Source organism: Cricetulus griseus, chromosome 5 (assembly GCF_003668045.3).
Source record: "Cricetulus griseus strain 17A/GY chromosome 5, alternate assembly CriGri-PICRH-1.0, whole genome shotgun sequence".
Classification (NCBI taxonomy): Eukaryota; Metazoa; Chordata; class Mammalia; order Rodentia; family Cricetidae; genus Cricetulus; species Cricetulus griseus.
Genome location: NC_048598.1, coordinates 102,962,627 through 102,989,702, shown reverse-complemented (window position 1 = coordinate 102,989,702; position 27,076 = coordinate 102,962,627). Strand labels below are relative to the sequence as shown.

At 42.2% G+C, this 27,076-nt stretch overlaps 1 protein-coding gene across 3 annotated transcripts in view; it reads left to right on the top strand.

The window, feature by feature from the left end:
* Unc79 (unc-79 homolog, NALCN channel complex subunit) overlaps positions 1 to 27,076 on the top strand; it is a 176,913-nt gene that overhangs the window by 95,830 nt on the left and 54,007 nt on the right. The window contains exons 24-31 of one of the 3 annotated variants that reach the window (XM_027419180.2): positions 2,364 to 2,650; positions 4,918 to 5,100; positions 5,615 to 5,777; positions 8,242 to 8,391; positions 9,012 to 10,232; positions 18,469 to 18,576; positions 21,686 to 21,802; positions 24,234 to 24,317. In XM_027419180.2, coding sequence (XP_027274981.1) covers positions 2,364 to 2,650; positions 4,918 to 5,100; positions 5,615 to 5,777; positions 8,242 to 8,391; positions 9,012 to 10,232; positions 18,469 to 18,576; positions 21,686 to 21,802; positions 24,234 to 24,317 — 2,313 coding nt within the window. The remainder of the gene's footprint in view (positions 1 to 2,363; positions 2,651 to 4,917; positions 5,101 to 5,614; positions 5,778 to 8,241; positions 8,392 to 9,011; positions 10,233 to 18,468; positions 18,577 to 21,685; positions 21,803 to 24,233; positions 24,318 to 27,076) is intronic. The other 2 variants (XM_035445739.1, XM_027419181.2) reach the window with 2 other exon arrangements.

Genomic DNA, 27,076 nt, shown 5'->3' with positions numbered 1-27,076 from the left:
GTTTTTAAATATAGTAGTTTAAAAAAATATATTTTCTACTTATGTGTGTATACGCCTGCTTGTCTATATGTGCCCCACATGCATGCAGGTGCCTCGGAGGCCAAAAGAGGGAGCTAGAGTCCCTAGATCTGAAGCCACAGTGGCCTGTGAGCTGCATGGTGTGGATGCTAGGAACGGAACCCCTATCTTCTGCAAGAGCAGCAAGTGACCTTAACTGATGAGCCAAATCTCTATCCTCAAAAAGTAGACAGGATTTTTTTTTCTTTTCTGTTTTTTTTTTTTTTTTTTTTTTTTTTTTTTAATACTAAAAAGAGTTCTCTCTCACTGAGTGGTGGTGGCACAGGCCTTTAATCCCAGCACTTGAGTTTGAGGCCAGTCTGGTCTACAGAGCGAGTTCTAAGCTAGCTAGCTAGGGGCTACACATAGAAATCCTGTCTCAAACACACACACACACACACACACACACACACACACACTCACTCACACACACACACACACACACACACACATGCACGCACGAGTTCTCTATGTGTGTGTTTTGTTTTTCAGAGATATACATAAGAGTTGCTTTTGATCAAATCTTACAAATATTCAGGTTAACTATAATATGTGATGATGTTGGAACTGTCTGGTCTTTCACTGAAGTAAGATGTTCCAAATAAATTGATTTGTGATAAATGCCTCAATATAATGATGCTATGGACTACTCGTGTGTGAAACAAATTCTTAGGTGTTGTAAAGATGATTTTAATGGGGAAACTCCTAAGTCATGTTGCATGTGTGCATGCCTTTGTGGTCAGATTCAGAGGACAGAAAATGTTAATGTCTTGGGGCCATAATGACAAGTGTCAGAAGGTTCCCTTATGTTAAAGCCCTTAGACAGAGTAGTTCCGCCTCCTCTTGGGTTGTTAATCCCTTCCTCCTCTATGTGGGTAGACCAACATCCTCCCAAAGACACAGGGAAAGTAGCTAATTAAGGTTGCTACCACCTATGCAGGCCATGCTGACGTGTAGTTGGTCATTACTTTATGCCGCTGTCCCAGAGAGAAGTGGCCATTAGACAGATCAATTCTGCAGTTTCAGTAAACAGTGCTCCTATCTTGCTTCTCTTCTCAGGGCCCTGAAAGATAGGAATTTTGCCAAATGAACTGAGGCCCTAATGGGTATAAATCACTCCTTGGCTGTCTATTACATCATTTTACATCATAATGTACATAATTTGCATAATTATAATAGATGCAACCAAGGTTAGTTTGTGAAAGTTTGTGCCCAATGCTCGTCCTCACTTGGTTGGATTTTTTCTTTGCATATGGTGTCTGGCTTTAATAACCTACTATACAAAAACTTTAAATTTTAATTTATAAATTCTACAGTTGTTTGTCAAAAGGACAGGCTGCAGAGTGCTTTGAAAAGACCCCAAAACATAAATAAATACAGGAGAGTAAATTAGATTCTTCCTTTCCTTCAAGGCCTAAACCAAACATGGCCACAGAGTGGAGGGGGCTGGGCAGGCTTGAAGACTAGGAGGGCGTGGGGCAGGCTAGCAGGCTAGGAGGAGTCGGGGCAGGCTAACAGGCTAGGAGGGGGGCTGGGCAGGCTAGCAAGGTACAGGTATAACCAGTAGTTTAAGAGGAAGCCAAGACTAGGGCGCTTTTTCTTCCACTTGAACTCCCAGCTCACCTCGTGTTTTTGTTTTTTTTCTTTTTGTTTTGTTTATTTTTAAAAATGTTTTTGAGAGTTTCTCTCTGTCTCTCCTTCCCCTCTGTGTCTCTCATTACATACTGCAGGGCTTATCATTGGCCATTTATAATTCAGAGGCTACATACTGCTGAATCTCTCAACATTAGAAAGAAATACTATTTTTGCCTCAGCTGACTCACGAACATTTTTTGAATTGAGACGATAATTTAAATAAAATCCCCCAGTGGATCCTTTTATGCTTAGTGAAATTTGGCCTCTTACTTCTGGGGTTGACTTTACTAAGGTAGTGTACAAACTGGGCAGAGCCTTCTCTGTCTCTGTTACTGAGGATCCAACTTTGCCACTGTATTAAGAATTGTTAAGTGCAAAGTTTGTTAGGCCTTTGAGCGACACTTTGAGGCTAGTGTTGCTGTATAGTTCTTCAGTTTGGTTTCCATTCCTGTCTCACTCCTGAGTAACTTGGTTAATGAAGGTAGTAGCTACCATCCCAGGAATGATGCTTTGCTTAGGAGCATATTGTGCCTTTAATCTCTCATCTAGAACAGCACTTTTAAGTAGTAGAAGCAGAAAGGAGGATAGTTTGTCAATGTTGGGTGACAGCTTAATGTAAAGTCACTTGAGAGGGCATAGCTGCACACTGACTGTGTTCCTTACACTGACAGGACAACAGTCTCCTGAGAACGACAACACCATCAAGGACTTGCTTCCGGAAGATGCTGGCATTGACCACCAGACAGTTCACCAGCTGATTACAGTGCTCATGAAGTTCATGGCCAAGGATGAGAGCAGTGCCGAGTCAGATATTAGCAGTGCAAAGGCCTTCAACACGGTCAAGAGGCACCTCTATGTCTTACTTGGCTACGACCAACAGGAAGGCTGCTTCATGATTGCACCCCAAAAAATGCGTCTGTCAACATGCTTTAATGCATTTATTGCAGGAATTGCCCAAGTAAGTGTAATAGCACTTTCAGGAGTCCTTTCGTGGGCTTTGATAGAAACAAGGTATTCCATTCCATTTAGATAATGTGGAGTGTGAAAATTTGCTCAAATTACTTGTTATTAGGCAGGAGTCTGTAAAGGGGAATATAAAGATGGAGTAGGAATTAGTAGCTTTGCATTGTAAAGGAAATGTTTGTAAAATATATGTAACACAATATTGAAGAGCTTTAAGTGTACAATGGCAATACAATAGCTCAGTCAATGAGATGCCGGTGGAACAAGCATGAGAACCTGAGCTCAGTCTGCAGAGCCCAAGTAAAAAGCAAAACATGGTCGTGTGCTTCTATAACCCCAGTTTTGGGGAGTGGAGACAGAAGAGTGCATCTATAACCCTGGTTATAGAACATGAAAAAAGTGGGAGTGACCTGCAGGCAGCTACTCTTGCTGAGGCAGCTACTCTTGCTGAGGCAGCTACTCTTCTGAGGCAGCTACTCTTCTGAGGCAGCTACTCTTGTTGAGGCAGCTACTCTTGCTGAGGCAGCTACTCTTCTGAGGCAGCTACTCTTCTGAGGCAGCTACTCTTGCTGAGGCAGCTACTCTTCTGAGGCAGCTACTCTTCTGAGGCAGCTACTCTTCTGAGGCAGCTACTCTTGCTGAGGCAGCTATTCTTCTGAGGCAGCTACTCTTGCTGAGGCAGCTCCTCTCCTGAGGCAGATAGCTAAATATGTGTCATTTTTGACAACACCACTTCCCTTTCCCCCCTCTTCCCTTCTCTGAATATACATTGTGCATTTACCTTAGAGATCATAAGTTTTAAAATTAAAGTCTATAAAATACTCCTTCTGAATTTGTGCCACACAGATACATGCCCACATGTGTGCATACACACACAGGCACACACACACATTTGTAACTACACATAATTTTTTTAAAGCTTCCTTTGACAACTTTGTTTTTTTTTTGCATTCATCTTTCTATTCTTGTGTGCCATGGTGTAGTGCATGTGACGGTCAGAGGACAACTTCCTAGATTGTTTCTCTTGTGCCACCATGTGGTTTCCAAGGATTGAACTCAGGTCCCCAGGCTTGGCAACAAGCACCTTTACTAACTGAGCCATCTCACTGGCCTAAAACATTTTTTATAAAAATGTATGGCCGGGCGTGGTGGCGCACACCTTTAATCCCAGCACTCAAGAAGCAGAGACGGGTGGATCTCCAAGTTCAAAGCTAGCCTGGTCTATAGAATAAATTCCAGGATAGCTAGGGCTACCCAGAGAAGTCCTGTTTTGAAAAACAAAACAAAACAAAATGTATATATAAGATGGGTAAGATGGCATAATGCCTGTAATCCTTGAATTTAGGAGGCAAAGGTAGGAAGATAATGAGCTGCAGGCTAGTCTAGGCTACATGAGACCTGTCTCAAAAATAAAAATTAAAAAATAAAGTTTATACAACATTATATATACTGATATATATATATATAGCGTAAAAAACCAAATTAATAATTATCTAGTTGGTATCATATATATAGATTATATCATCTCTCATGTAATGGCTACGAAGTATGCTTTTGTACAAATAATGTTTTATTTATTTTACTTTTTTTTGTTTGTTTATACAGGATTCCACACTATAGCCCAGTATTACTATGTAGACCAGGCTGGCTTCACACTCCTGTCTCAGCCTTCTGTGTGCTGGGATAGCAGGCATGAACCACCATAGTTGGCACAAATAATATTTAATTAATGGTTGAATGTGGGAATAACTTTCAGTTGGGGGCAACACCATGCTGAATGTCCTTATCCATATGGTTTGGAATACTTGTCTGATTGTTTTCTTCAGATTTAGTTGCCATGATAAAGGATATATACTATTCCTTAGTTTTGAATGCATTTTGCTAAGTTTCCGTTCTAGAAGACTATATAACTTCCTAGCCCTGCCAGATGCATCCAGACAATCTCATTTCTCTGTATGGCCAATGCAGAGTTTTATTTTGACCCAGACTACCCTAGTCCTAGTTAATTGTTCTGAAAGGTATTTTAATTAGATACAATTTTATTTTTAACACACAATGAAATAGATGATTAGATTAAAAACTATCAGTTTGTCAAGTATTTAAATTTATTGTGAGGTTGAGCATTTCCCCTTCATGTATACTGTCTGTTCATATTGATATTTTCTGAGGTGCCTCTGTGTGTGCTGTGATGGCTCAAAAGTTTTCCTTTTACTTCTGCATATTTATAGTTTTCTTTCAGTTACTAATATTCTTCTATTTCAGGTTATGGACTATAACATTAACTTGGGCAAACACCTTCTCCCCCTCGTGGTCCAGGTGCTCAAATACTGCTCTTGTCCTCAACTACGGCATTATTTCCAACAGCCACCTCGCTGCTCCCTCTGGTCCTTAAAGCCTCACATCAGGCAGATGTGGTTGAAGGCCTTGCTCGTCATCCTTTACAAGGTGAGTGTCTGTGCTGCCTCTGCTGGGACGAAAGGTTGTCTTAGAGAGTACAGCGCTGGGAGGGTCCCTAATGGATGAGGATCCCATGCAATAAGAGTCTGACCTTCAGAAGAAACGCAGGCAGTGCTTAGAGATGAAAGTGACCAGAATGAAAAAGAAACAGGATGGAATGCCAATGCAGGATTTCAAAATGCTTTTAAAAATAATCATTAACTTCTATGCTCAGAATCTCATATTTTATCTGATTATTTTTCAGAAAAACGAAGATGATATTTAAAATCATATTTGTGAAATAGCAATGTCAGTGTTCTTTAAGGATCTAGCCCATGTTGCTGCCAGTGGTTTGGTGCAAGGAGAGACAGGGACCCTCTAAAACAAGTTTATGATCAGAACCCATGTTGTTACTTTTATGTGCACTTTTCTAGTGCATGAGAAATATAAGAAAACTATCCAGTAAGACCTCTGGGAAAACATCCTTTGGAATAACCACTTGTGTTTTCTCCCCGTTGGACAGTATCCATACCGAGACTGTGATGTCAGCAAGATCCTGCTACACCTGATTCACATAACAGTGAATACACTCAATGCGCAGTACCATAGCTGCAAGCCCCATGCCACGGCAGGACCTCTGTACAGTGACAACAGCAACATAAGCAGATACAGCGAGAAAGAAAAAGGTATTTCTCAGGACAGAGTTCTGTCCTGGACTTAGCTGGGATACTTGATGCACTTCCAGACAGCAGTCTTACCATTGTCTAAGGAGGTAGAGGAACGCCCCCATATATCCTCATGAAGCCCAAACCGTCCCCCTTCCTATTTGGTTAATTTTTCAGATCTCAGGAATGTTGTTGCTTTCACTTTTGAACTGAGTGTGTAGTAGTAGAAACAGCTGGCATACTTCTGAACTTCAGAATAACGATAATATTAGGTATGCTATTTTCTGCCATCTGATTTAACCAGCTATTATAGCCTCCTATTACATGCTGGAAACGTCTTGCCTTTGGGCTGTGACCTGTCTGGGTTGGCAATCAGTGGAATCATCATTTGGGTGTCTTTTGTTTACCCTTGAACTTCATGCTCACAGATTTTGAATTCAGTCTCAATTTTCTGAAGTGCCTTTTCCAAGCCTCATTATTCAGTACGAAGTGATTGAAGGCAATGGAAATGAAAACCCTTTTGTGTATAAGTTTAAATTATTTTTAGTGTTGATGCCTTTTTCATTGATAGCATTTCCTCAAAGGCAACAGTAGAATGAAATGCTAAATTGAGTGAAATTACAGGTGAAAGATGAAGAACTGAGGTTTGTATCTTTGATAAATGTCACAGTGTAACTAGAATTATAAACGGTGACATCAGTGGATCGAATCTTGGCAGAAAACCAAGTGCCTGTTGACCCTGTAGCATTAGAGCTGTTTGAACTGGTGGGGGCTATGCAGGAAGGCACTTGGCTAGAGGCCAGTGACCCATTGTTTGTTGCTGTGAGGACCAAGGCACTTGGCTGGCTTCGGATGAAGCGGAGCTTCTGGTAACATTCATCTCCTTCTTGAAGAGTGGTGTTTGTCAGCTTAGGTCTCTGGAAAATTCCGTAGACTCGTTTAAGCTATGTTGTTTTCAGTGTGCTAGGTGTCCAGACAGGCCCAACCCCAGATGACTTCCTGGGTAGAAGGGACAGCTCATTGTCCTTTCGTCTCTATCATGCAGTACAGTCCATTTGGGGAATTATTCCAAAATTATGAAATGCAAGTCACAAATGTCATTTGCTTAGAAAACTCGTTTTCAAAGGAGATTTTTTTTTCTAAAAAAAGAAATAAAGTAGATCATTTTGATGTATTTCCCCAGAATCATGGGAATTTGATGGAATGTCTCATCTTTGTGTACGTTCACATAGAGCTTTGTATCCATTTTGATTGTTACTGTTTTTTTTTTTTTATTTGATTAGAAAGATTTCTGTGGTGACATCAACTAATGTTTACTGCTTTGGGGTTCGATTCACCGTTAGACTCTTGTGCATTAGGACAAGATTGGTCTTTAAATGTTAGGACTGGCATTTTCCTAGACTCAAGAAATCTACACTCTCCTTGGTCATGCATGGGTCACGTCCTGTCCCATGTAGGTGTCCATAAAGCCTATACATTACAGTTCCAGAGATGCTCACCTCAGGTAGCAGGCAGTCTCATTTATTGTGCTGTGAAGTGCACGTCACTGGTCTTTCTCTCAATGCTTTTGTATACCTGACCCTTTCAAGAGGATGAGAGAGGAAACGTTGGGAAGTAGACTTGAGGTTTTGTAGCAGGATGGTTCTTTCTTCATTTATATGTTACATGGATGGTTTTGAGTTCAGAACAGCCATGTAGGGATAGAAGACAGGACCTTTCAGCAAGCTTAGTAGACATTAAGCAACCAACTTGTCTATGGAGCACAGGATCACAAGAGCTAAAGGTTGTTGTTTTTTCTTTCTTGGATTCGTAAACTCTATCCCAGATGCACAGTAAATGCCTCAGAGAAGAGTCTTATTGTAACAGGAGAAACTGTGACTCTCCGTTTTATTTTTCCTTTATTTACTCTTTCAGTCCATACTCATCCGTGGAGCTTCTGAGATGACAAGTGGCTTCTCTAAGCTTTCTCTGTGTGTTGTGTGTTTCATTACCAAATGGAGAGTACAGTATTTTGCATTCACAGACTATAAGGTGCATGGACTGTTAGGCTGTGTCTATGCCAGTTCCCAGATCCCAAGAAGGCATAGTATTTTAGAAAGATTAAGCCCCACTCATGTTAATGTCTTCCTTGCCAAATTAGCCTGAACATAACAGGCAAGTTCAAACAATTTCCAGACTCCTGGACAGAATGCTGGCATCCGTGTGTTATTTGGTTTTAAGGCACATTCCCAAGGAAGGCTCTTGTGGGCTACTGATATTCTTCTCACAGTGCTGCCCACTCTCATTTGGAAGATGATGGACAGCTTTACTAGTTTGCTCAGTTCAGATCTGGATGGTCTGGATGGAGTATAGACCCATAGCTAAACTTTGCTGGTGCAGAAACCACTTAGACTACTCTAGAATGCTTTCACTGAATGCTTGTGTAGACACAGCCTAAGAGAGAGTAACCTCCTAAGTGTAATTTTGACTTTCTCTCCCCAATTAGAAGAAGATAGTGTTTTTGATGAATCTGATATTCATGATACACCTACTGGACCCTGCAATAAAGAGTCTCAAACTTTTTTTGCAAGATTGAAAAGGATAGGCGGCAGCAAAATGGTGAAATACCAGCCGGTTGAAATGAATGTTCAGAGAAGTATGAATTTTTCCTCTTAGTAATTTTATGCAGAAATGTTGTACTCTACCGTTTGTTTGGGGTGAAATCTTAATTTTATTATGTTACCAGTTATTTTGATATTGTTGATTTTTATATATATGTATGCACAAACAGTATATATATACACACATTTATATATATATACGCGAGTTGACAAATATGTCATTAATGTCATGATTGTCTTCAAAGGCCATTGCTTGATTTGATTTGTTGCAAAATGTTTGCTTCTCTTCCACACAATTTGAATACATGTTCCTAGACCTGCTTTAGCCAAAAGTAAAACAAAATAAACAAAACCAACCATCCAAACAACCAAAACCCCTCTCTTATGTCTAATGACTATCAGAGCTGAGGAGCTACCTCCAAGCTTGACTTTTGAAAATCCAATCTTAAACTAATACTTGGGTTTCTTTCTTACCCAAGTTTCCCAGTTCTTGAAATCAGAATGAATCTTACAAAAATATGGCCAGAAAGTCAGTTTTCCCTTTTGGTAGAGCTGGGATTATAATTACTATTTGTGCCAATTGTGTGCCCAAGTATGAGGGGAAAATGGTAAGCTCTCAGAGGGCAAAAGTACTAGCTCTTTCTGTTTTGATCAGGTGAAATAGAACTGGCCGAATATAGAGAAACGGGTGCGTTACAAGACAGCGTCCTACACTGTGTGAGAGAAGAGAGCATTCAGAAAAAAAAGCTACGCTCTTTAAAACAAAAATCTCTTGATATAGGGAATGCAGACTCCCTCTTGTTTACATTAGATGAACATCGTAGGAAGTCCTGCATAGATCGGTGTGACATAGATAAGCCTCCCGCCCAAGCTGCTCATATCTCACAACGGCAAAATGACCACCACGGGCGCTCTAGACAGAATTCTGCTACAAGGCCAGACAATGCTGAAATCCCCAAGAATCCAGTGACTGAAGGTTTTCAAGAAACACGAAGACCCGTGATACCAGAAGTTAGGTTGAACTGCATGGAGACGTTCGAAGTGAGAGTTGACTCCCCAGGAAAGCCTGCTCCTAAAGAGGATTTAGATCTCATAGATTTGTCCTCAGACTCAACGTCTGGGCCAGAGAAACACTCCATACTCTCAACATCTGACAGTGACTCTCTTGTATTCGAGCCTCTCCCGCCTCTCAGAATAGTAGAAAGCGATGAAGAAGATGAGATGATGAACCAAGGGAACGATGGTCCCTTGGGTAAAAATGCTGCCTCCTCCCCCTCCATCCCCAGCCAGCCCTCTGTCCTCAGCCTGAGCACGACTCCTCTCGTGCAGGTGAGTGTGGAGGACTGTTCCAAAGACTTTTCTTCTAAGGACTCAGGAAATCACCAGTCAACGAGCAATGACGACTCTACCATCACGGCTCTAGATGATCTCACAGACTCTGAAGAGCTGTCGAAGTCAGAGGAGCCAAGAGAGTTTGCCTCTGGCAGCCCGCTAACGCTTAAGCAAAAACGAGACCTCCTCCAGAAGTCATCCGCTGTCCCTGAGATGTCAGTGGACTATAACCCTGACCTCAGCCCGACTGAAGAAAAGGCAGGGCAGACACCAACATCGGGGGCCAAAACGGTGCTCCTCAAACTTCCCGAAGATGCCGAGAATCCAATAGAAGGAGAGAAGCCCAACGCCAGTGCTGAGTCTGATACAGAACAGAACCCCGAAAGGAAGGTAGAGGAGGATGGGGCCGAAGAATCAGAGTTTAAGATTCAGATCGTCCCCAGGCAGAGGAAACAAAGGAAGATTGCTGTCAGTGCTATCCAGAGAGAGTACCTTGACATCTCCTTCAACATTGTAGACAAACTGGGTGACCACAAGGACCCAGGTAAGCCCGTCTCTCTTCTTTCAGACCTGCAGCTTGGTTCATCTTACTTGGTAGGGTTTTGACACAAACTATGCACCAAACTGGCAATCTTATAATGTCGGGGCTGACATTATAACCGCTTCATAACCGCTTGGAATCCACTGTGGTCCCCACAGTGTGCTGGATTCTGATGCGGCTGCACTGGCTCCATCGATGTTTCGTGTTTGTTGTTTCTAATTTTTACCATCAATCTTGACTGTTCTGGGCAATAAGAGGCAGTGGCTAATTGGTACCTGTATATTTCAAAAATAATTTTGGCCTTCCTAAAGCAACAGAAATAATTGATTTTGCATTACTTTTTGCTTTCATCCCCCCCTTGTTACAATTTGCTTTTTATTTCTATGATAAAACACCAATCAAAAACAACTTGGAGAAGGAAGGGTTTATTTCATTTGACACTTCCGGGTCACAATCCATCATTGAGGGAAGTCGGGGCAATAATTCAAGGTAGGAATCTGGAGGCAGAAGCTGAAGCATAGACTGTGGAGGGGCTTGCTGAGTTACTGGCTTGTTTCCGGACTCAGCTACCTTTCTTACATAGCCCAGCCCACCTTCCTCAGTCAGGTTGGCACTGCTCAGAGCCAACTGTGTCTTCCTCCATCAATTAGTAGTTAAGAACATGCCCTTGTAGACATGCCCACAGGCCAATCTCATGGAGGTAACTCCTCAATTGGTATGTAATTGGCAATTCCTCTTCCTAGGTATGTAATGTAAAGTTGGCAACCAAAACCAGCCATGACACCTCTGCTTATGTTAGTGAACTACCTAGTCCAAATGCAGTGTGAATGAGCTGATTGGATAATCACTTAGGGGCTACAGCACATTGTCAGCACACTGACCAAACATCTGGAAACCTAAGTTTCCAGTTACAGTCTCCGCTTTGATCCACAGACACCACCTGATGTGTTTCCAGCCTTAAGTGTCATTTCCTATGTTCTCTTTGAGGTGCCATTTCTAAGATGTTGTATAAAAATGTGGCCTGCTGTTGGTCACCTCACTCACCCAAAACTAGTCTCCTGTCATGTTAACACCGATGGGGGAGATTCCTCCTTCTTGTCTGAATGTTAATGGTGATCAAAAGGTGTGATAAAAGCTACAGTTACATCAGTCTCCTTAGAAACCAGAGACCACTGACAATTGGCAGTGACTTTGGAGGTGATCTAGAGTCCAGTCTGTGGATTCTGAGGCTGAGGTTAGTGCCTTCCCCAGGTGACACAACCTGGCAAAGGCCATGCTGGGTGGTCCGCCTCATCTTAGTCCAGCTTCTTCCATTATTCCACCCTGGAGAAGCTACTTAGAGAAATACCCAGACCCCTTTATTTACACTGACATTTGTAGGGGCTTCTAGCTCAGAACTGGGGTGACCAAGAACTTGCGGAAATCTAGCGAGGCCATGGGTCCTCTTACAGTGACCCATGCCTCAAAGTTTGCCTCAAAGACACTGGAAAACTGCAGAGTGAGCATTAACATGTTTGGAAAGGGTCACGTTCTAGCCAGGCATGGGTGGGGTCTTGTCATATCAGGAAAGTCTAAGCAGCTAAGACGATTTTGGGGGAATTTGGGCATCTTTAACTTGTTTGGGGCCAGGAAAATTGCTGCCTAAATGACAGAATTGTCCCAGAAACTGTGTAGGTATGTGGTGGGAGTGTCAGAAAGTAAGCAGTTGCACATGATAAACATTTATGATAAATTGGCTGTATGTAACTCATGGGATATGTTAGGATATGCATACATTTTATCTTCTTTCTTTTTCCTTCTATTTAACTCTTCCCCAAGATACCAGTGGAGAACTCTTTTATTTTTTTAGTCGTACATATGATCCCAGAACAAGACAACAGTATATGGAGACAATTGTTTAATTTTTTTATAGTGCATATTACCCTATCAGTTAGCTCTTTTAGCACTCCACCTCCAACAGACATACCCAGCTTTCCCTACTGGGAGCACTGGAAAGAGGAGGGGCCCACACAATCAGTGCATGAGTCAGCCTTTCCTGCTTCCACCAGCGGGAGCCAGAGAGGCCCAGGCACCTCATCCTCTCCACTGACAGCCTCACTTGCTAATTGCCCAGAGGATAGGGTTCACCTCTCTGCTGGTCAGTCACTGTAAAAGGACCCATGGCCTGGCTAGATTTCTGCAAGTTCTTGGTCACCCCAGTTCTGAAAAAAATTCCATGCTACCTTCCCCCACACCCTCAGAAATTCATGGGTCCCTCGTAGCAAAATCCTTTGTCTGTCTTTCTCTGTCTCTCATTTCCTTCACCTTCCTAACCTAATGGGAGTCCGGCTCTTCCTGCGGGTTCAGCTTTCCTGAGAGCCCATGTAACTGACGTGTGCCACTGGGATAGGGCTCCGGATTATTGGCCCTCACCTTGGCTCCCCTCAGACCATGATTTCCCTATCTCTAAGACCCGAAGCTCTAATCCTGCTGTCGTCAGACCATCAAACACGGTCTCATTGTTCATTACTACTCTCAGACCTGTTGACCCATCAACACACAGGTTCCTGTCTTAACTCATACTGTTGCATTTCTAAGTGTTGGTGCCTTCTGATGTCCAGGACTCTCCATTTCTTGAACTGGTCTCCTCCCTGCTTTTTCATCCTCTGCCTTAGCTCAGCTACTCATTTCTGTAATCATGTCATGGGCTCATTATTACCAACAGCTACAGCCTTCCCGAGATTTCAGTTATATCTACTTTTCTTTGATTATGGGTCTTCTGTGTCTCTTGGCCAGGACTTATTGATCTTACTGTCTTCTATCATCTCCCACTTCCTGCCTTTTCTCCTTTTCACCTTAAATTCAAGTCCACAAGCATAACTCATCCATGCTTCTGTCTTCTTCAGCATTTCCTTTTCCAGACATGCTTGGATGCATGCATCCTTCGTGAAATCGAACTCTCCAGGCACGAGCACTTGCCCCTAACATATGATTATGTCTAGATAAAAATGTGTAATGTAGACTCTATCATTTTAAACTAGTGGTGAAAATCTTAACTGGGAAGTTACTTACCAGTAAAATAAAATACAGTATTTTCCAAATCCATACTTCATTCTCCTGCTTGACTATTTCATAGCTATTCTTCTCCTCAGAGATCAAGAACTCCTCCTACCTGACATGATCATAAGGAATTTCCATGCTTCATTTATATGCTTACCACAACTACTCCTGGGTCCTCCTCTGGCATTTACATCTAAACACCCGGTTTCCTGTCAAGATCTTGATTCTCTTATCTACCTTGGGATACAGGCAACATTCTCCACCCTTTGCTTTCCAGTTTTTCTTTTAAAGGACTAACCTGAGCATGCAGATATAATCTTATTTTGTTCTTTATTTAAAAATAAAAAGGCTTGTAAAGGCAGTGTTTTGGTTTGCTTTCCACTTGCTGTGATAAAAATGCGAAAGCAACTAAAGGAAGAGTTTATTTTACCTTATGGTTCCAGGGGTTTAGAGTCCATTATATTGGGGAATGCATGGCATGATGGCAGTGGCGGGAAGCTGGCCAATCATATTGTATCTATACACAGGAATCAGAGAGAAAGGGGACAGGATGTGGAGACAGGCTATAAACCCTTAAAGCCTTAAGGACACACTCCCTCCATCAAGGCTCCACCTCCTAAAGGGTTCCACAACCTCCCCAAACAGAGCCACCAACTGGGGACCAAGTGATCAAATACACGAGCCAGTGAGACATCATTCAAACTACCACAGGCACCCAAAATTACCACTTTCTCCAGTTTTCTCCTATAATATTTTTCTTTCATTTTCCCCTACTACTACTACAATAAAAAAACCTGTATTTTTTTCAAGATCACCAAGGCCTTCCATTGCTAAATCCAATGGTCAGCTGTTGAAGCTTACTCTCTGCCACAGCTACAGTATTTGGCATAATTGATGAATTCTACTTAAAGTGGCTTCTAGGATACTGCATACACCTGGTTTTCCTTTTCTAGTCATTGATCATTACACCTCAGTCCCACCTGTTGGTTCTTCCTCATTTCCCTGAGGGAGTACCATCCTTGGTCTTTCCCCCACCTCTGGGGAAACCCACTTTCTTGGTGATCACATCTACCTGGACAACTGTCAGTGACCCATTGCTGGACTAGTGCCAAGTCACGACAATCACCAGTATACAGCAATAAGCTTTTATTTACTCTGAGGTTATTGGTCATCTAGAGAACTAATCTAGACCAAGCTTGGATGGGTGGCCAAGCTCTGTTTTTCATGCTTGCCAACCTTCTCTGTGGCCCACAAAGTCTAGGGATATTCTTATTATTATGCAGCCACAGACAGCAAGATGAATTGCACAATTGCTTATCAAAGCTTAAGTCAATGTTTGCTTCATATTGTTGTGATAGACATTATGACCAAAATCAATCTGGGGAATGAAAGGGTTTATTTGGCTTTTTCTTCCAAGTCGAAATCCATTATTGATGGATGGGGGCAGGAACTGAAGCAGAAACCATAAAGGAAAGCTGCTTGTTGGCTTGCTCTCCCTCTGACTCAGGTTCACCTAGGTTTCTCATACAGCTTACACCCACCTGCCTAGGGATCTACCATCATAGTGGGCTTGTTTATCAGTTAGCATTCAAGAAAATGATCCACAGACATGGCAACAGGCCAGTCTGATCAAGGCAATGCTGCATTTGAGGTTCTCTCATCCCAGGTGACACTAGGTTGTATCAACTTGACTATCCTTACCAGGACAGTCATAAAATGCCTGCAAGCCCTTTGTTAGGGCAAGCAAATCACATGACTGAACCAAAACCAAGGGGGAAATATCCATTTCTCATTAGTGGAAGAATATCAGAGTCACTCAGTGTAGGAAGTTGCCTCAGAGAGCAGTGGGAACACGGAGTCTCATCTCTCACATTGTACAGGATGTAATGGCACTATAAAATCATCTCTTGCTGTTCATCAGAAATTAAACCTTAACTGAGCACCATCAGTTCCATCTAGCAAATTTAATCTCCTTTAAGAGATAAATACACCACCTCTTTCTTACACCCACCATTTCTATAGTCACTGTTGGTTCAAGGGGTCAATACATCCTATCTGGTTTACCTGCTATTGTCTCCTAACTGGTCTCTCACTGCCTTCCGTCATTACCTATAGAGTCCTCTCTATACAACAGGCAGAGTGATCCTTCAGAATAGAACAGTATTATCTTTTATTTTTCTGCCTTAAATCCTTCCAGAGCCTTCCCACATCCTTCCAGTAAAACTCTGAATTCCTAGCATCCCTGTCCTCATGACTTCTCACTTCATTTGCACTACTCCCTCCGAATGGCCATTTCTTGACTCCCCCTACATGCTCTTAGGGCCCTATGCCTGCTGTTTTCCAAGGCTTGAGTGGCCCAATACCCACTTGATGGACTCTGGCACTTCCTCTCACCAATGGGGCCTGCCCTGAGCTTAGCCACACACCCCCAGCTGGCATCCTGGCTCTCTTTCTTGTCTCTAGTGTTAGCTTAACATGTAATAATTTATTCCTTTTTATACATGTCTCTCCACATCAAATCAAATCAAATTCTGTGATGCAATATTTTTGTTTTGTTTGTTTCCTGATTATATCCTAAGTGACTAAGAGAGCACTGGTACACAGGAACAGAAGGGGAGACACTGAATTTTCTGTGCATGACTCTAGAAAACGGAGTGCAGATGTGTTGAAAACAAGAAGTGGGCAGCTCTTCTCAAATATTTGCTTTAAACTGTGTGTGTGTGTGTATATATATATATATATATTATATATTATATATATATATATATCTTTAGAAAAGATTGAGAACTAAGAAAAGATTGCCTAGTCTAAAGAATTTGTGCAAACTACGTCATTAATAACTGTTATCCAGTAGTTTCTTTAATGTTAAAAGTACATCAAAGATTTAAGTACACACACTCCAAACCCCAAAAGTCACAATGATCTTTAAGTGAATTCTTGAATATTAATTTTATTTTCCTTACTTCATGTTATTGGTGGGCTATAATCCATGACTATAACACACAGAGAAGGCAGGTAAATAAGGGCAAGAGAGGTAATTTTGTAGCCTTTCTAATTTTGCATTATAGAAAAACAATTCCTAACATTTTTATATTGGTGACTAAGGTAATTTCAAGTGATTACTCATTATTAAGAGTGTTTGGGACACTTTATGGCAGTGATACTATTTTGTTACTGTGAAGGGAGGTCCTGGGGCAGTGGCTCAGTGGTAAGAGTGCATATTGCTCATGGAGAGGACCGGAGTTTGGTTCCCAGCACCTATGTCAAGTAGCTTACAAACACCTGTAACTCCAGCTCCAGGGATCCAGTACTCTCTTCTGGCCTCTGTAGGTACCTGTACACACACACACACACACACACACACACACACACACACACACACACACAAATAAATGTACAAAAAAGAAAACCTGAAGTTATTAGTGATGATTTGGCTCAGTTGGTAAACTACCTGCCATGCAAGAATGAGGAACTGAGCTTGGATAACTGACAACCACAAGTGCCAAACAGGACAATGTTTGGCACTAGTGCTTGGGGGTTGGGACAGGGCAGGGCATAGACAGACAGATCCCTGCAGCTCATTAGCAAGCCAGCCTAGCTAAATCTATGAGTTTAGGTTTAGTGAGAGAAAAGAAGTAGAGAGTGATCAAGGAATACACTCAGCATCAAGCTGTGGCACACCTACACACACCCACATGAACACGTACATACAGAACTCACACAAAGTTATTAATATGGCAACCATGTCTATGTATCAGAAAGACCTCTAAAGCAGAAAAGGAGATGTTCCAAAGCTATTGCTCCAAAACTTTGTCCCCCTGGGACCTTTTATATCTGACTCCTTAAGGGGTTTAATGTCATCTAGTGTCAGAGAAGCAGACATTGATTATAAAATATTGTGGGTTGCTCTGTGGCAAGAAGAAGCAGTTGTCATTGTGAAAAAGAGGAGATGATACATTTTGAGTTTAAGAGCTTGAAGCCACTTAAGATGGCTATCTCTAACTCACAGCACTGCGTGAGTCATGCTGAAACCCACGCTGGCAACTCTGTAGCCAGCAAGAGATGCCCAGTGAGTCATTCACTGCCAAGTGCTGCTGTAAAGAATTGTAAGTTTGTTGTTAAAATCCTTTCAGAAAACTTGAGAGGTTACTGTTCAGCCATCTAGAACGGAGTAAGAGAGAGAGCTTATGTCCCAATGTTGACAGATTAATAAGAATATTATATGCAGAAAATATTTCACATCGGAGAGGACATTTATTCAACAGAAGAAAACAAAATAGAGGTTGTGTCCCTCTAACTCAGTGCAAGAATGTGACTCAACCTGTGGGTCACATTCCCTTTGTGGGCCACACATCAGATATCCTGCATATCAGATATTTACATTACAACTCCTAACAGAAGCACAATTACAGTTATGAAGTAGCAAGAAATGTTTTCTTTATTCTTCTCTTTTACATTACACGCCACAGTTTCCCCTCCCTTCTCTCCTCCCAGTCTCCTCTTCCCCATATCCACCTCTCCCCCGCAATGAAATAATTTTATGGTTGGGGATCACCATAACATGAAGATGTGTGCTAAACAGTCGCAGCATTAGGAAGGTTGAGAAGCACTGCTCTAAAGAAACGGAATGTCACTTAGTACCATCTATTTCATAGTAGACACAGGTCCTGCTCTTAAATTGCTTCCTGCGTAGTAACATTTATAGGCAAATAAGTAAATAATAACATAAGCTTGGAATAAGCTTGGAAAAAGTTAAGGGCAAATACTCCATAAGAGGGTCACCTGACAGTGTTTTGGAGGGAAACAGTGCCCTGGGAAGCTCCTTGGATGTGAAATCTATTGAAGATTGAGATATAAGTGGAGACAAAGCTGCAGAGAAGCTGCAGACAAAGCTGCACAGGTTAGACAACAGATGAAAAGCAACAAATATGGGACAGTGAGGTGCCTGGTTCAGAGCTAGTTACCCATGGACACTTTGAGCATTAGCTTTGCAGCTATGCAGGCTTCGCTCTCGTAAGGGACGTGCAGTACATGCAGAATGGGACGTAGAATATATGTAATCTCTCTAAGGTAATCCTAGAGGCAGAAAGCGCCTAAGGATTTGAATGGGCATGGTAGACAAGAGGGGGAAAGACCCTGGAAGACTCTTCAACTACTTTCCACCACTGTCCTTAACTTTAAACAGTATTTCCTTTTGTAGATCCATCTGCTAAAGGACTTTCAACGCTGGAAATGCCGCGGGAATCTTCATCTGCCCCTACATTAGAAGCAGGTGCACCTGAAACAGGCAGCCACTCGTCAATATCAAGTAAGCGTTTCTCAGTGATGGCTTCTGTGTGTGTCAGCTTCGGAGCATGACCTATACGTATGACTTTCCATTTTGACAACCTTCCTACTTAAAAAAAAGTGTTGCAATAGCTTCCTCAGTGATACAGTGCTGTGTACTCTTGAGGGTACCATGGCCTGCTTTTGCCCATACCTCAAATGGTAGATCAATCATTGGTCATGGATTGCCCAAGAACCCTAATTTATTAAAGATTGAGTACCAAATTTCATCACTCAACAAAATCAACAGGACTACTAGCCTGACCATGTGACACACGCAAAGCTTTGTTCATGGCAGACTCTTACTTGGGACTCATTGGTTTAATCTGAGTCACCTTCCCTCACGAACACAGCTTCATCTGGGTTATTCTAAAGTAAATGTGTCAGGACCCTATAGGTGCAACTAAATCTGCCTTTTTTAGTCTGAAGAATAAAAATGGCCTAACACATTCCAAAATCTACATCAAGTATTTTAAAACTTCCTCCCTGCTATTGAGTGCTAGGTTTTGACCACAGGAAACCTGAGTTCCATTGCTGTTCCATTAAGGTGTCTACCCAGCTCAGTGGTGTCAGGAGATTTTCAGCAAAGAGAAATTCTTGGAAGGAATCAGTGGCCCAGACAGAAGTGTACTTTCTGGAAATCTTTCATGTCCTGATAAATTTGTGTTCCATATTGATGCTGCCTGAAGAGTTAGTGAGTCTTCATGGACCATCTTTTGAAAGGAGGATGGTCTGAAAAGCCAGATATAAATATTAATGTAATTGCTGATCTGGTTCTATGGAAAAGAATCATTGTCACCATTTATCCATTTGTGCATTCTTTCATTCATTATTCATTCATTATTTCATGTGTATCTGGTGGGGGCCAGGTATTGTGCTTGTCATTGGGGATCAAAGGGAATAAATAGGGTCCCCCTCTTCCCCAAGGAGGTTACAGTCTTGATGGTGATCCTAGATAGCGTTTATTTGATTCTCCTCCAGTGTTGGCACCATGATGAATGGCTCACACACAGCATGCTCTAGATCCACTCCATCCTGCATGGCAGACCGAGGAGAAAGGCTGAAAAGTCACAGCGACAGAAATGGATACTTAGATCTACTAGATTTTCAAGTTGATATTATTTTTACTATTCCACACAGTCTTTGAATAATTCTAAATCAATTATAAGGCTGTAAAAGTTTTAAGAAATAGCTTCCAAGTAGCAGATGTTTTGCTTTTGGTTGCAAAATAGAATGGCTAGTTCTAAAGCTAAATATTGTATTTATTTTTTAAACATGAAGAATGTTTGATAATGACAAATCACAATACAATATTTTCTCTTTTTTATACATGAGTCATTTTTTAAAACAGACACTGAATTCACCCCCCACACCCCTTAGAACTCTAAGTAGTGTGATTTGAAATGGCCAGAATGGTTACATTGCTTTAATTCCAGTGTGTCTAGAGGGTCAGGATCCCATAGTCATGACTGAGTCTAGCCTTTTGGGAGTGAGTTTGGCACATTAGCCCTTGTCATGAAAAGCATCATCATAGGATTTGGTGGTGTGCTCTTGGAGGCATAATGCCAGAAACCTCATCCACTGGGGTATTGCTCTCAGGAATTGTGCAGTCTTTAAAATCAGTTGAGAGACTGGGAATGGAGTTCAGTGATAGGGCCCTTGCCTAGCGTGTGTGAGGCTCTGGGTTCCAACCTCAGCACTACAAACCAAATCAAAACTAAGAATTGGGGAAATTATCTCAACACTAGAGGCTTTACATCCTTAATTGATTGAATCTGCAAGATGCCACTTATTTTTTTTTTAATTTTTTAAGATCTTTTAAAAGATTTCTGTTTGTAGCTAGGGGTGTAGTCCAGTCAGAAGGTGGCTTGCCTAACATGTGCAAGGCCTTGGGTTCAAAACCCAGCATATTTCTGCTTTTGAATTTTCCTCAAAGTTTTCCTTTTCAAGTGAATTGGAAACTGGTGAAGTTTACCTATCAATAAATCAGTGATATTTTACTATTGAGTCCATCAGCTATTTCCACAAATTTAGTGAATATGGGCTCCAAGACTCACGAATCCCACCGCATACATTTCTTTCTTGTTCAAGTTGCCAGTTGATTGTTTTGTAACTGAACGTGCCATGACCACCATAAATCAAACAGCATGCTGCCAACACCAGATGATGGTATAAGTGATTTCATTTCATACCGAGTTGCTACCTCGTTAGTGACTGCAGAAACCTATACATAGCATTCAGAGCTGTCCCCGGGGCTATTTAGTGGACATCCTGGTCTCTGCATTCCTTTCGAGGTTGTATGAGTTCTTCAGCTTTGGCTTCCGAACTTGCCCTTTCAAGTGAGTCCAGTGGGGAGACCCACATTGTCAACATCTGGGTGTTTGGGGTCAGGCTGACAGCCGTCTCATGAGTGGCTGAGCACTCACATTGGGCTGGTTATAGGCCCCGAGTGTCTCACAGGGAGCAGGAGCAAAGGCAAGGGTGGCTTTCTAAGTTAGCACACAACTGACAGTGTGCTTTTCATTGTCTCGGGTTTGGAAAAGCTTACAACTTTTTGTTGTTGAGAATCATATCAGAGCTTAATTGCAGGATAAAAATGTTACCATTGTTTTCTCAAACAAATAGTATGCTTGTGGAATGCTATTTAATTCACATTTTCCAAATAGTACACAGGGGGCTCAAATAGCTTGGAAACAGTGCAGAGTTTTAAATCAATGGCTTACCTCAGTTGCTTTTGATTCAATTCAAGGTAGCACTGTTGGTTTTGAGTTCTTTTTAGAATGTGGCAGAGCACATAAGTAAAAAAGCTAACACAATGAGCATATTGCACTCATGGGTAACTGAGTAAATATGTGTAGTTGGTAGACCAACGCTAAAGACCACTACTGTTACTGTACCACAGAGATGCCGGAAATGATGGAAGGCTTAAGCTTTTCACTTGATCTTCACTTGGTTAGGAGCAAATAATTTACCAAAAAACTCCAAATAGCTAATGAAGAACTCAACTAAGATCTGTGTGGATGTATAGAGCCTGTGTGTGCGACTGGAAACATATTTCCCCCAGTAATCATCTCCTAATTTCCTTCGTATAGCTCAGTATAGGCAGATGAAAAGGGGATCCCTGGGAGTTCTGACAATGAGCCAGTTAATGAAGCGACAGCTGGAGCATCAGTCTAGCGCCCCCCATAACATCAGCAACTGGGACACTGGTGGGTCAAGCCTTTTCTTCTCGTTTGCCTCTCAGATTAGCTAATGCCACTTTCTCTGTGTCCACTTCTCATGTTCTTTGGTTAAAATAGTTTGAAAAATAACCTGGAAGTATCTAACATATATTCAGATTTTTCTAAGTGCTCTAGAGCATTGTGGTCTTTGTCTAGGCTGCTCCCTGTCTAGGCTGGTCTCTGTTTAGACTGGTCCCTGTTTAGGCATGTCCAGCTCTTTATTTCTTTAAGATCCAGATTATCTGCCTGGGGAGGAGGGGGTGAAGCTATGATTTCATGGTACAAAGTTTTAAAAGCACCGGATTATCAATATCCTCTCTCCTAAATTATTGAGTACTGAAGTTAGTGGCGATTTAATAATAAATTTCAGCTTGGGGATGGCACGGTCTGCAAGTTTGGGAATGAGTTGTGTGTTTTAGCCAGCAGGGTCCCCAGGTTGCAGCCACACACCCTCGTGTTCCTAAGCCAGAACTGCACCTAACCTGTTGTAAGACTGACTGCCATGACGCATCGACTTTAAATATGAACGCTTTGCATGTCCCGAACCTTATCACGTCTTCTGCGTATGCTGCCTTCTCAGCTCATAGCACTGCAGCGATCTCCCCCCCCCCCCGCCAAGTGTTTGTCTTGTCTTTGCTTTTTTCTTCTTAAATCAAATGGGTCATCTGAGGTACAAGATTATGAACATAAGAGCACCTTGAAGTGTGCATACACTGTGAAAATATAAGAGCTGATTATGGCAACATGCTGTGGGAGTGCACTTTGGTTATGGTTTTCTGGCTTCAATTGTGAGACTGTTTTTAATCTCTTCATTACGATGCAGAATCACAGGGTACACGAAACCAAAATCTTGGGCCGTTTTTCAAATTGTATGTATGTCCTCCTATTTACCTTTGTTGTTCTTCAAGAAGAGATCCACACATCACACCCAACCCTGTGTGTAAAGACAGCTTCAGTCTCCTGGACTTAGAAGAGTATTTGACATGTCAAAGGCTTGGTGTTTTCACTTAGTGGCATGAGGGAGTGAGCAATGAGTAGTCAAGAGGCAACAGGCAAGAGAGAGAGGGGGAAGGTACTGGCTAGCCATCCCCAGACCGTTTGGTTTGAGCATGTCTCCCTTCTCTATCTGTGCCTCCCTCTCCAGAGCTGAAGCTGTGTAGCCTGAGAAGCACATCTTAGTTAGATCTTTGGCACTAAATGCTCGTGTTGACTTAGGGGTCCTGAAAGTCATTTCACCACGCTGGTGTAGCTCAGCCTCAGCCACTGTGGATTCTGACGACAACTGCGCCCTCTTTTGGTTACGTAGAGTTACACAATGTAAATTGGCCTCAATTTCCGATCTGAACTTTAAGCTACAAAACCCTTTATGATGCCAAATAATCCATTTAGCCACATTTTTCACTTTTCAACCGGACTTAAAGTTTCCTGTCTTCTTGAGATTCCAAGTTGTCCGGGTTTTTTCCACTGAAGCTTTCCAGTTTGTTTGTTTGTTTGTTTGTTTGTTTTCGCTTTCCACCCTCCAACTTGGTTCACTTATCTCCGAGTCCCTTAGTAAATAAAAGTTTTATCTCATTATTCTCAAATTTGTTTTGTTTTGGACACAGCATCTTTCTTTGCTACCCAGGCTGGTCTTGAACGCCTGGGCTCAAGTGATCTTTTTTGCCTCAGCCTCCTACGGTTGACATTACAGCTGGATTTAGTATTCTCATGCTGATTACCTGAGCCCAGCAGAAGAGTCAGTGACTGTGTAGTCTGATGTTAGGCAACATGTCATTTTGAACCACATGCATTAATTCAGCGACTCTCTAGTTTCCACCGAGAACAACTATGGTCATGTAGTCATACTGAGAAAGACAGCTTAAACAGGGTCATGATAAATTCACCTCAGCATTCGCCAGCTCATTCATAGAAAGCCTGCCTCCTCTCCACTGCACACATCTCCCGTGTGAATGAACATTCCCTAAGTGTCACTCCATTCCAGCTCCTTATTCTTGTTCTCCATCTCTCAGCCAAACCTCTATCATTTTCTCTACCTGGTCCTGTAAGAACTGTCTGGCCATTACCCCAGAGTATCATTGATGTATTAGTTGATTTGCATAAAACATTCTTTCATGGCCATGGCTTTGGCCCTTCATTTCATATCAGGAGACACAGGATTTTCACTCTTCTGAAATAGAGTGGGACTAGAGCTCAAAAAGAGAGTTTTAGATCCTCAACCATTTTAGATGCAGTTCATTTAACTGAGTGACAGGTTTGTAACAAAACCTCGAATAACCCTACCTATGCCCAGATATAATCTTTCTGTGTTAATAAAGTGACCGTGACAAATGGTTCCATGTGGTGGCTGGCTGCATTGGTTGTGCTGTGACTAGTGTTGAACTGACTGCACTGAAGACTGAAATGCTCTCTTTATCCACAGAACAGGTACAGCCCGGGAAACGCCAGTGCAATGTGCCAATGTGCCTAAACCCCGACTCGGATGGACAGCCGCTGAGAACAAGAGGTTGGTTGGGTCCCGGGGTCTCAGATTGTAGAACTGAAGGATCACATGTCCCTCAGCAGGTGCAAAAACTTTTCCTCAACAGCTCCATATATTTCCAACCTGCAAAATCCCTCCAGGGTTGGGAAATGTGTGACAGTCTGTCCTTGAATGTGACCAACAAGAGCTCAGTTGTAGAGTGTCTTCCTAAAGCTTGGGGCCACATGAGACAATTATAGCATCTCTCACCTCACACTTTGGACATTTGAAAATAACTGCCCATTTCTTGTCTCTCTTAACTGCTTCTAGACCAGGCATCCCTGGGCACTTCAGCCTTCCTTCCAAGATGTTTCAGTTTTCCATGTCACCCTATATTCTTTTCCTGAGCAGGGTTTGGATTGTCCTTATCTTTTGCTAGAATGTTGGGAGTGTGGAAAAACATCTTCTTTCCCAGCTATCTTGAATTATGTATCGGAAATACCTACTTTATTCTGGTCATGGGAGCAAAATGAGCATGCATCTACACTAAGATCATCGGAATTATTCTTTCCCAAATTCATCACAGGCACTTAGCTACGTATTTAGTTAATCCTTAGCTTTGTTATTAGAATTCAGAAGTCTGGTTGCAAAAAAAAAAAAAGAAAGAAAGAAAGAAAAAAGAAAGAAAGGGAAGAAAAGAAAGAAGGAAGTAAGGAAGGAAGAAAAATTCTGACATCTTCTAAGTAGTCTCTTCAATCAAGCAGACTTATATTGCCAGGCTAAACCACTCTTCTATTTTTCTAAAGCATGGGGAGACATAAGTGTCTAGGAAGCTCCTGGACACTTCTTTGGTAATGAGTAGCATAGCATCCTAGCCCTCCAGCAGATCAGATGAGACACTTGTCTGTGGGGCTAAGAAATGCTTTCGTGAGTCAGGGTGGTTGAAAGGAATCTTTGGCTCTTGGTTGTGATCTAAGTGACCTCAAAAACAGCGTGAAGTAAAGGTGAGGCATGAAGGTGACACCCAGTCTCCCAGTCTCTCTCAGGGCAGGTGGGAGAGTCCGTGGTGCAGCTGTGCAGCGGATGTGTGCTCTGAGACAAGCGGATCCTCAGAGTCTCTCCCATCTCTGAGATCCAAAGGGATCGGCATCTCCAGCTTCGAAGTTGGGCTTTGGAGATGGTCCCTTCTGCATTTAGGTTCTGAGAGCTCTCTGTTCCGGTTCTGGACGGAGGCACTCTGGATATTCAACTGCAGTGGTGGATGAGCTCAGAATTGTTGTCACCAGGTGGGAGGACAAAAATGGAGGCTCATTTTAATACTGCCAACTTAGCTGTGGGTCCTTTACAACAAAAGGTTGCGGAGGTTTGTGACTTTCTTTTTATGTTTTTCACCTTCTCATACATTGCTCCCTTTTACCACGTCAATAGCAGGGTTTAGCAATCCATTGTTGAGCTAATGTTGTCCTATAAGAACCAATGCCCAGTCATCTGGCCCATTTGCTTTGATAGATGACTGCCATAAATATTGCAACATACTTTCTTTGTTGTCATTAGAGAAAAACAACTTCCTGGTGCTACTATAAAAACACCTCCCCTTAGGTAATGCTTATTTGGAAGCCACAAAAGTGACAGAGCCCTTGTCATCTCTTTGGTTGCAATCTTGACTTGGAGTTGTTCCTACTGAGATTGTGGACACATTACCATATACTTTTGGACTGATTTTTTTTTTTCTGCTCTGGCTTAGTCATTTTGTTTTGCATTTGGCTAGTAGGCTTCTCAGTGATCAGAGTGTGGAGAATTGTTTTTAAGCTTTGTGCTTTTACTGACTCTACTATCAGTTTGCTTATGTTGTGACACCATGCAACATGTTTATAGACAAACCTTTGTTAACAGTACACTTAGCTATCCCTGGGAAGGAATTCTAGCTCAGAAAGAGCTGATAGATTGGTAGCAAGATTTGCAATCCCAATTGGTCTCTTAGGAAGGGGAAGATAGCGTTAGATGGTTGGGACTTGTGTTTGCAGGTCTTTGCTTCTTAGACATATGCTTTGGGAACATCACCTGGGGAGGTGGTCTAGAGCGTGGAAGGGAGAACTTCAACACCATTTCCCCCTCAGAGCGCAGCATTGCCCTCCAGGCTGGGCATCTAAGACTAGTATTCTATGTCTTTAGTGACCATTCTGTCAACTGTGACTCTTTCTGAGGAGATATCATGCATTTGCTTTTCTGGATCAAGTTATATGTCTCTTGATGAGAGATGGATTATTTAATGAACATCATTTCCTTCTGCTTTTTTGGTCTCCTTGGATGACTCAGATTAACAGTTAACTTAGCAGAGCATGCTGTCATTTCACATTGTCAATTTGGGAGTCCTCTTAGATGCCTCATTTATACAGTTCCAGGGGATCTGCCCTACACTGGTGGCTTTTTTAATGGAGAACACCCTCCTGACTCTCCACATTGTGTTTTGAGATTTATAGTGTGTGTGAGAGCACACACACACACACACACACACACACACACACACACAAGCATGTAGGTGCCCGTGGAGGCCAGAAGAGGAGCCTGTCAGGCCCCTGGGAGCTGCAATCACAGGCAGGTGTGAGCTGCCTTGACGTGGTGGACACTGGGAACCGAACTTGTGTCCTCTGGAAGAGCGGAAGGCTCTCTTAACTGCTGAGCCATCTTTCCAGCCCCTACATTTGCTGTCTCAATAGACAGCCACAGTTTGTTGCTCAGATTCTGGCCTCAGATTTCTTTGAAAGGATCTAACCTCAAAGTTTTCAACCCTGCTCTATTGACTG